The 11,768-nt window shown below is 32.6% G+C and overlaps 1 protein-coding gene across 3 annotated transcripts in view; it reads left to right on the forward strand.

Annotated features, from left to right (window-relative positions):
• The window catches only part of LOC140047374 (uncharacterized), a 29,831-nt gene extending 18,744 nt beyond the window's left edge, over nt 1–11,087 (forward strand). For 2 of the 3 annotated variants that reach the window (XM_072092364.1, XM_072092363.1), the window contains exon 7: nt 2,494–4,818. In XM_072092364.1, the coding sequence (XP_071948465.1) occupies nt 2,494–2,823 (330 nt within the window). In that variant the 3' untranslated portion in view covers nt 2,824–4,818. Of the gene's footprint in view, nt 1–2,493; nt 4,819–10,713 lie in introns of those variants that run through there. The other variant, XM_072092365.1, reaches the window with a different exon arrangement.
• The last annotated feature ends 681 nt before the right edge of the window (nt 11,088–11,768 follow it).

Here is an 11,768-nt window from a genome sequence, read left to right on the forward strand (position 1 = left end):
AAGGACACTTGTTATACTAACAAGGGACAATATACGTTTTAACACACCACAACCAGAGGACAACCCTATTAAAGGACACTTGTTATACTAACAAGGGACAATATACGTTTTAACACACCACAACCAGAGGACAACCCTATTAAAGGACACTTGTTAAACTAACAAGGGACAATATACGTTTTAACACACCACAACCAGAGGACAACCCTATTAAAGGACACTTGTTAAACTAACAAGGGACAATATACGTTTTAACACACCACAACCAGAGGACAACCCTATTAAAGGACACTTGTTAAACTAACAAGGGACAATATACGTTTTAACACACCACAACCAGAGGACAACCCTATTAAAGGACACTTGTTAAACTAACAAGGGACAATATACGTTTTAACACACCACAACCAGAGGACAACCCTATTAAAGGACACTTGTTAAACTAACAAGGGACAATATACGTTTTAACGCACCACAACCAGGGGACAACCCTATTAAAGGACACTTGTTATACTAACAAGGGACAATATACGTTTTAACACACCACAACCAGAGGACAACCCTATTAAAGGACACTTGTTATACTAACAAGGGACAATATACGTTTTAACACACCACAACCAGAGGACAACCCTATTAAAGGACACTTGTTAAACTAACAAGGGACAATATACGTTTTAACACACCACAACCAGAGGACAACCCTATTAAAGGACACTTGTTAAACTAACAAGGGACAATATACGTTTTAACACACCACAACCAGAGGACAACCCTATTAAAGGACACTTGTTAAACTAACAAGGGACAATATACGTTTTAACACACCACAACCAGAGGACAACCCTATTAAAGGACACTTGTTAAACTAACAAGGGACAATATACGTTTTAACACACCACAACCAGAGGACAACCCTATTAAAGGACACTTGTTAAACTAACAAGGGACAATATACGTTTTAACACACCACAACCAGAGGACAACCCTATTAAAAGACACTTGTTATACTAACAAGGGACAATATACGTTTTAACACACCGCAACCAGAGGACAACCCTATTAAAGGACACTTGTTAAACTAACAAGGGACAATATACGTTTTAACACACCCTAACCAGGGGACAACCCTATTAAAGGACACTTGTTAAACTAACAAGGGACAATATACGTTTTAACACACCCTAACCAGGGGACAACCCTGTTAAAGGGCACTTGTTATACTAAAAAGGGACAATATACGTTTTAACACACCCTAACCAGGGGACAACCCTATTAAAGGACACTTGAGGGTCCAGAAGGTGATCTGATAGTGATGTTTCTACTACATCCTAATTTAAACCAGAATAATCGGTAAAGTTAGTATTTGTGAAATAAATTGCCGCCAAGTTATTTTTACTTTCGTCGGCATCTCAGGAAATGGTGTCTATTAACATCAAGTCATTACTGTTAAAAATTTGTGAACAAAAATCAAACAGAAGCGTTATTCAAGTTCCAACGTAAAGCAATGTTGACCATTGGTATTGTCAAGAGAGTAAATTCCATCAACGAATTATGTGCAACCAATTTAGCTAAAAATACAAATATTTTTATTGACAAATTGTGTTCTTGCTATTCATTACACAAGAGAGAATTTCTAACCAATGTCTTACAAATGTTAAAACTCACTTCAAAATACCATGCTAAAATGTATAAACAAGTACAGCGGCGCTGATGACATTTCTTTCACTGCGACTATTTATTGAGCTGCAGACTTTTTTGGCATTCCACATTTTGTTTCTCAGCACAAATGTCCATGGTAAACACGCATTTATTCTCATATTGAGTAATAGTAAAAATGTATAAATCTACTTTACAGTTTATGAAGGCTAGAATACCATGTCTTAATTTAGTGTTTAGAATAGTCTTCTGAACCACTTTAAAAACCCTTAAGCTTAGTTCCCACTTTGACGCATAAGCATAAGCTCACCATAAGTAATTTGATCACGACACAATGAATTTTCCTAACTGTCACTTGTGATTGGTCAACTCACTTACATTGCGCCTACGTTGTTGTGTGAAGCAAATTTACGGTTAGTGTAAATTAAAAGAATGTTAAGATGTATTGTCCCCCAAAAACATGAAAAATAAAGATTAATTTAATCAGATTTTGAATAGGTTATTTTTTAGTTAGTCACTTCCATAGAAAAAAATGGAAAAGTTAATAATTTTTACTTATAAAATGGTTAAATTTGCTGGCAGCCAATTTGACTATTTTTTCCTTTAAATTACAGTTTTTTAGGTAAATATATATTTTTTTTCAATCCAATTTTTGGTCAAAGTGGATATTACTGTTAGGTGACATTAAAATGGCATATTCAACATTATTATTTTTCAGGACAAACATATTGAATTGAATTATAAATTGATTTTTTTTTTTCTTTTAGCTCACAAGGAATGTAATATTTAGGTAAATCTATAATTATATAATTTTTTTTGTTACGTTTTTTTTAGAAATCAATCAAACCCGACTCTAACTTTTCTGCCAACCGACTTGTTGATTTGAAGTATCAGAAAGGGTTAGGTAATGACTCCCTAGCTTCCTTGCTTTTAACTATCACATCAAACAGTGGTCTATGTCTTGATGTGGCGGTGTACCAGGCAGCTGGGTATCTCTGCTATCTTAAGGAGTTGAAATATGCAGTTGTCACCGATTCCAAAGAGTTTGTGATCTTGGAATATAAAGGTGATAACAAAGTATTGCAGAGGTCAAAGGTTGCTGATATAAAGTTGTTTATGAGGCATTATAGTGCTTTATTCCTTTGGAATAAGACATTGCTATAACTGTGTTAATACTACTGTAATAGTGCTAATAACAATAAAGGCAATAACAGATATAATAGGCTAAATCAGGATAAAATAGGTTTATTTATGCAACCAGGCTTGCCACTTAGCTACTTAGTACAATTTTCTATGGGATACTGATAATCTACATATGAAAAAATATAAAATATACAATATGTATCAATAATAATTGAACTAAATGACACTTTGATGACACTTTAATGTATGATGTTGTTTTTTGTCATAAGTTAAATATGTAAAGAATTCTTTTTTCTGTGTAATATTCATAGAAATCATGATTTTCAAATTTAAAACAGGTGAAATTTGAGATATTTATATATTAATTGCGATCATCATCTTCAATGAATGTTAAATATAGGTTAATTATAAATTTGATTGAGTTTAAATATTGGACGCAAGCTGTGTCGTTTCCTGTGAACAGAGATCTAGCAGCAATATTTAACATAAAATAGAACAATAAACAGTATATACAGTTGTATATAATCTAATTTGCATACAGGTGGTGAATATAATTATAGAGGGCTCTATTGTCTAACATATGTAGTATTTTAATGTTGACTAAAATTACTGAATCTTCAATCTTTATTGAGTATTATTTGTTTTATATTAAAATATGGATATGTGAAAAGCAGGACATGTAGGTGTAAGTGGACAGACATAGAGAGAAGGCATTAAGATATAAAGATCAACGTTGTACTATGCACCACAGACTGTTTCATGAAGAAACATTAACATGTATTTATAATAATAAAAGAGTACTTTATAGGGGCAATGCTGTAGCAAGAGTGTATTGCAGTACAAAGCCCTTACAGCCAGGGGTTAATAGAGTTCGAACCCACACCAGTAAAAAGGTTCATGAATAAAACAGTATTAAAAACAACATATAAAACAATGATAAAAATATTTTAAAACATCTAAAAAAAAAATGTTTAAAATCTTTTAAAAATATTTAAAAACCATTAAAATTTCATAAAAGAGGTTAAAAAGGGTGAGAAAAATTATTTTGATCAGGATCGCCCGATGTGATCCCAAATTGATTTTTCTTCAGTTGCTTACGCCTGAACTCTCTCCTTTCCTATATTTATGCAGTATTTTTAAATTTTATCATTCAGTGATTGGCTATTAGTTGATAGATGACACGTATTATGCGCATTTAATGATTCTTTATATATTAATCAACATGAACACAGTTAAATTTAAATATAAATACATTAATGAATACTAACAATGACACTATGTTTTATTCTTAAATTAATGAATACTTCTATTGAATAATTTATGTTATGAATACAATTGTTGGATGGTTCTAGTTTAACCATGCTTCCAAATGCAATAAAATTGTCCCCCCAAAACTTAGAAAATTAATAAGTGATTATATGCTAAATATAAAATAGTTATAATATTACCGACATTCAGTGAATTTTATTTTACACATCAAAAGTAAATTTCTTTTCTGAATTTCTAAAGTTGTATTGCATTATACAGCCGACTTTGAGTGAATTTTAATGTTATATCAAATTGACAATGTTCTCTTCTAAAAGCTAAATGTTATAAAATAAATGTAGGCCTATTACATTAAATTTCGTCGTAAAATAGGAAAAGTACGCTAAAAAAAATAACAGATAACCACATTCTACAATCAGAATATTGTTTCTTTTAGATAACTATTTAAAAATAGATGTATTATTACATTACATTTCACGATAAAATAGAAATGCCCTAATAAGGTAATAAATGAGGACATTGCTGGAGGTTATTATTACCAATTTCATTGTGATGCCGCTATTTAAATGTAGGCCTAAAGCCATACACAATTTGCCCATTGTTTGGGGATTTATCTTGGAAAGTGTTTCGGGGAAGAAGATGAAAATGACAAATTAATGCAATTATAATAGCATTTTCCCCGAAACACTAAAAACATTTAAATATTTATTTATTGTGCAATAAAAAAATTCTTTAATTCAATCGATTATATATTTTTTTTTCGTGTCATAACTCTTTTCTGTGCTAGTGTGCCGTCGGCCTCTTTAATCTTGAATGAACACAGATGTGCTGGCGGGTAATAGATGTATTGTCCCCCAAAAACATGAAAAATGAAGATTAATAAAATCAGACTTTGAATAAATTATTTTGTAGTTTTAATTAAGTTATTCACTTCCGTAGCAAAAAAAAAAAATGTTTTCCCTTATAAAATGACAAAAAAATGGTTAAATATTCAACCAAAAATCCGTTGGCTGGCAGCCAATTTGACTATTTTTTGCTTTAAATTACAGTTTCTCCAGGTAAATACATTTTTTCGATTTAATTTTTGGTCAAAGTGGATAACTATTATGTGACATTAAAATGGCATATTCAACAACAAAAATTAAAATAATTTTTTTTCAGGGGGACAATACATCTGTTGTTTCCAAAATTTGTTACAAAAACAAGATAACATTTCCTGATAAACTTAGTTTGCTCAACCAATTGGTTGCTGTGGCTGTTAGAGTTTAGATACTAAATACTTAAATAATATAAGAAAATATATAAATACTGTAGTTATGTACAGTATTTATAACTATAATAATCAAAGCATGATTAAAGGCCCATTCACACTAGGACGATAACGATCGACGATAATAGACAATAATTTGCATTTTTCATACATAAAATAAAAGAAATATAAAACCTTTTCATTCTAGAACTATAGAATAACCATTTATGCTTCCTTTGATGACAATTATATGTTCACACGTCCAATCAAATGACGTCATGATTAGTAAGAGCAATAATACCGTGACGATACAACGATTTTATTGTTTTTATGTATCATGACGTCATTTGATTGAAATTTTAAAAATATTATTTTTATCAAAGACAGCATAAATGATTATCCAATAGTCCTAGAACGAAACCCTTTCTAATTTCTTTTGTTTTATGTTAAAAAAATGCATGCTTATATATTTATCGTCGGTCGTTATCGTCCTAGTGTGAATGGGCCTTAAAGTTGACATAATACTTAAAAGGAATTATAATATATGTACATTTATACTTAAATTTAATGTGTCTACTACAAATATAATACCATAAAAATTATGTTTGTGTAAAGCTCTGTCTACACTATCAAACTAGTTTGACAAAACAAAGTGTGATGTGCTTAAATATGGTAATGATATGTCCAAATATGGTAGTGATATGACATCATCATATCCATATATGGGCACATCACATTTTTGTCACGTAAAGTTTGATAGTGTGGACAAGGCTTAAGAAGAAGGTGTAAAAAACTATAATCTATATAATGTACGGTATGTATAATTGGAAGGAATAAATGTTGGTCGTTTTGAATTTTCCAATAACATCTAATAATAATGGACCGTAGCCCAGGACCACATATGATTCTGTCAGGTTTTTGCATTATGGTTTAGGCCTATATACGACGAGAGTATTGGTATTACCGTGACATCAGCACCGGTATCAATTTTAAATTCTATGGGGTTCCCTCGATTTGCATTTTTAGTGTCCACGAACCCAATCGTGATGTCGCTGAATCTACTACTCCTAAAAAGTTATATTGAGGTTTAGATTTCTCCTCGTTTATTTCGCCTACGTTACTACTGGCTCTACAAAAATGTGTAAAATGTCTTTTATGCGTGGTTCCCACTAGAACGCAACGCAGTGAAGTATCTTCGCAAAGTGTTGTATTGCGTAATCACAAGTGGGAACCGACGACGCAATAGTGCTGCAAACATCGTAGGTTTGATTCCACGCAGGAGCGGGGGCAAACGCAATGATTGGAAGGGCATTTTCTTACGTTGCCTAGATTGCGCTACGTTGCGTCGCTTTACGCTGATTTTGTGGCACGTAGCCCGAGCAGTGATCATAAGCGTGAAAAAACATTTTGGATCAGTCAATGAATACTCTTCTGCGGTTTTTTTGTTTTAAAAATCGCTTAAAGTCCTTAAAACGATTCGAAGGGGTTACACTACCACAAACACCTTTTCAACAACGACGTTTTAGATTGTTCGTCAACTTCGCTAGGACATTAAGCAACCTTCCTTGTTAAGGACGGTTGCTTAATTAAGGCCCTAGCGAAGTCAAATACCAAACGTACCGTTAGACGATAAACAACCCGATAAATGCAAACATAACTCCGTTATAATATAACAACGTTTGCAGGCCCGTAGCCAGAATGCATCAGAGGGGGGTTTTCTTGACACCAAGTATTTTGCGAGCGCAGTGAGCAACTGTAGGCTGGGGGCCAGGGGGCCGCCAAGGGCCCCCGGTGGGGGTCCAGGGGGCGAAGTCCCCTTGAAGCTTTGGCTCTCAGAGCAATTTCGGTTGTTTTAATAAGCTTACAGAGACATTTTTTACCTACTAAAATCTGAGTAATGCAGAGAAATTATATAGTACAGTATTATGGAAGTTAGTAGTACTGATCATGAAATACAGCTTTATTGTTGCAAAAAAGTATATTATATTAGGCCCTTAAATAATTTCTTATCCTATAAACATAAAAAACAAATAGTACCGTATATTTCGGTGTACAAGTCGCACCTGTGTACAAGACGCACCCATAACGGAGACTGAAATATTAGTATTTTTTATGTAGTCGATGCATAAGACGCACTTATTTCTAGGCCGAAATTTAAACATTTTTACAATCAAAACAATGGTATTTTAATAATAAAACAACGATATTTGAGACATATTTATTAGAATCAAATGATATAATTTTGTTTGATTGCCTTTATTACATCGTAATCAGTCTCTACTTCAACTACTACTACTACTACTTAAACTGAACGTTCAATGAAAAGGGAAATCCCCATATTGTTTCAGTTACGATGCACTGTGTGGGTAGGGCTAGCCTATGTCATTTAAGTAACTTTAATTTCATATTATTTAAATATATACCTTCTTATTGTGTGTATGACCATTATAAAATCAATCCAAAAGATGTTCAGTTTTTTGGGCTGATAATGAACCAGGAATATCATGTTGGGTAGGCCTATATGAAAATCTTTCCTATTTCCATGCATGCATTACAGCAATATGAGGAGAAAAGAGCACTAACCATGTGCTGCCTGGTGGCCAGCACTGTTGGCCATATACACTATGAGATTAGGGGAAGCTACTTAACACAATAACAACACACTCTTTTAGATATCGCTTGACATACGAACTATTGCCTACATGATTATAAAATTATGTGATTGTTGACATAGAGATGTAATAAACATAAACCACCGTGATCAAGGGAAATAGTTATTGTGTAATTAAAATGTGACACCACCGTAATTAATGGACTCTTCCATAAATGTGTTGCGCTGTGTGATGCTGCATGCTGCTAGTACACACCCGCGAGTTCAGAGAGTATTACTAGGCCTGGGTAGAATATCTAATGCGTACTGTAATATTAATTAATACAGTCGAGGATGACAATTTACCTTAACTAAAAATTCAATAAACTTGTTACCACACTGTGGTTAGACAGGAGTGAGTAACTAGCTAGGCCTACATTGCAGAGTAGTAGGCCTACACTATTTTTAATTAATTTAAGTATTAGTAGGTAATTAAATTAATTAGGGTAACATTTAGAGGTCAAATTTGCGTGTCAAAAGTGCGTCTTATACACCGAAATATACGGTAGGCCTACGTACACGTACCAATTTAACTCAACACCATTTTTATTCAAGTTTACACAGTGAAATTCTTTGGTTTAATGAAAAATATTTCCAGGAAAAAAATAAAAATCCCCAAAAAGATTGAACTGAACTGAACGTGATCTTATGCGTTCCGAAAAGCCCGGCTGAAGCACGCGATTGGTCAGTCCATTTTTCTGTCATATTTATAACCATCTCAACAATCTCTCGATCTCACGCTCAGCAGTGACTTTGACATCGGACAATCTGTATATTCGATCGATTTAAACATAGTCAATAGAAGTAAAATGACCAAAAAATCTGCTATAATTGATAATTAATTGCACGATTTTGGAAGTGGGGCCTTTTTTTTTCAAGGGGGGTTCGCTGGTAAAAGGGGGGTTCGCGCAAAAGGGGGGGTTCGCCCGAACCCCCAAAAAACCCCCTGGCTACGGGCCTGGTTTGAAGACCGTCGGGAAAAGTGTTCAAAAGAAATGCACATGTTGTTACGTCAAGGAAACACATTAAAATGTCAAAGGTATAATAGTGACACAATATTATTCTTCGTCTATATTACAATAGATTAGTAATGATATGATTCAATTCAGTTCTTTATAGACTCTCACCGTCGTCACAGTATTGTCATATAACACATGGCAAACAAATAAAACACAGAACGAAATCAAAATATGAATGTTTACATAACAACAAATATTTGATACATTATGATACATTCTGTGGCACTTTGATACCGAGAACCGTCTGAACTAAAACATTTGATATTTAAACTAAAATTTATTTTATTTATTTTATTTTGATGTCTTTAGATAATGTGGCCAAGGATTAGGCCCTACCAATAGGGAATTAATTAGTTTTATTCGAAAAAATATATGATAATATAAATACAAAATATAAATCAAACAAACACATTAAGGTCACAAAAGGTTGTTTCCTATTTTTCCAATTCCAGATCTCCTATTTTATAATATTTCAATTTTTATAAAAACAATTATATATACAACGGAGTATGTACCGTATAAATAGAATGAAGTTCTCAAAGGGTAATTTGTTTGAGAAATCATACATTGCATATGACTGTAACATAATAACATCATCAGCATACTGTCTGCTGGGATTCGAAATTCGTTATCACCGTGGTTCTCGTAACCGGTATACCATGGAATATAATCTCTTTAAAATTTTCCTCTTTAATGTTTTTGTTTTAACTCTAAAGCGTGGTTCCCACTAGCGACGCAACGCAAGGACGTAACGCAACGCAAGTGAATTGACCAATCACAAGCGATGGCTTATTCGCTTGTGATTGCTAACTGTCTATAACTTCGCTTGTCATTGGTTAAAACGCTTGCGTTGCGTTTACGTCCTTGCGTTACGTTCTAGTGGGAACCAAGCTTTAAGCAACACCTCGTCACTAAATCCCTTTGGATATTCTTTTGATGATGAAATAACAATACAGTGTACGTATCTAAATTAATAGTTATGACTTTATAGATATGAACAGATGATCTGAAAAAAAATATAATTGTTTTCTTAGAATTGATGGAGTTCCACTGTGTAATCATACGATACTATAATGTACGGTTGTAAAAACGTTATGCTCAAAAGTCTTCCAAACCATGCAAAATTAATCAAGAAAGAATTATTTTCTTATACTTGTATTATCATACTATATAATAATAATAATAAAATAATAATAATAATACGGTTGTCGCTATGCTCCAAAGGCTTCCAAAAACGGTCTGCGGAAATATTCCCATTTTTTTTAAAGTAATAGGCCTACTCTTTTGTTCGGTTTCGATTCAAAATCTGATAGTTCCATACCCCATCTATGGAGTGCGGTTGCCGCACAACATGTTAATAAATTAAGTGAAATGATGCACATAGTTTGTTTGAGAGTTTCTCAACGTACTGATGACCAAACAAACCGTTTACTATTTTTAATTCCTATTTTGTTTTTCACGTTTTGCTTTCCATACCCATCATATGGAGTGCAGTCGCCGCAAATATTGTTCTGAAATAAAATGGGCGGATTTTTTTGCGAATTTTCCAACAAAAGACATTTCTAGCAATGTATAATGTTATTTTTCAGCTGTTTCAGTTAATATTATTGTATAGTTTTTTTACATCGTAACTAAATTCCTCTCGTTTGAATAATGATACACTCTTGGAAAACAGTGTAGATAATTATGTTTTATTTATAATCTTTATGGTCTCCATGTGAATTCAGGGTGATCGGTAATAGAGGCGACATAGATTTACTGAGTGTACAGAAAACACGTATACAGTACGTAAGTTTGATTTTAATTGGAATGTGTAATCATTAACTTTACCAATTTAGGCAGTTATTTCTAAACTACATTTATACTGTCAACATATTGTTTGTCCATTTAACATCGTTTTAAATAATGCTTTATCCCCACCTCTTCCCCATTATGTGTTATTAATACATATGTTATGACCAAGCACTCAATGATCTTTCTTTAGACACTTTACCTGATAGAAGGCGTAATCTATGCTATAAGTTTGCTCTGAATTGTTCAAAAAGTATTCATTTTGGAAAATGGTTTCCAGTGAAGAATGTAAGTAACATGAAACTAAGACGTGTAAAGTATCAACAACCCAAATGCAGAGTTGAAAGATATAGAAAAAGTGCAATACCATACCTTATCTCGCTTCTAAATGAATAATCAGTATATATCACACAGCTATGCGATTCTTATCGGTGCTTTTAGGTGTTTTTTTTTTTCTATTTTAATATTTTAAGCTAAACTTTTTGAATGTTCCTGTATTGTATTTCTTGTGTAAATTGCCTCCTTTTTTATATATAATTATCATTGGTTTTATACTTTTATACAAATTTTAATATTGAGAAAATGTAAATATCTTTGTAATTCAGCTAAGGCTGCGATGATGATATTGAAATAAATGAAATGAAATGAAATGAAAATTATATCAGCGAAAATTATATCAAGCGAAAAATAAACCTTTTCTTTTGCAGTTACTGAACTTTTTTGTTATGGATTATGCTAAAAGATATAAATGACAATCATTTTTGTAAATTTCCTAAGAATAAAGTATACAAATCAAATAAAAAACAATCAATTTTACACAGGAAAATACGATTTTTAAATGTTAAAAATAAAAAATAATATAATGGAGTGTGATACTTACAGTTAGCGTGCTGATAAAATGCTCGCCAATATCGTCTCCACAACCATTTTTGACTGAAGGATGCTTGGTATTTCGAACGAAAAATTAATTTAGTTATTATCTCCGCCTAAG

The sequence above is a fragment of the Antedon mediterranea genome, chromosome 4, assembly GCF_964355755.1.
Source record: "Antedon mediterranea chromosome 4, ecAntMedi1.1, whole genome shotgun sequence".
NCBI lineage: Eukaryota > Metazoa > Echinodermata > Crinoidea > Comatulida > Antedonidae > Antedon > Antedon mediterranea.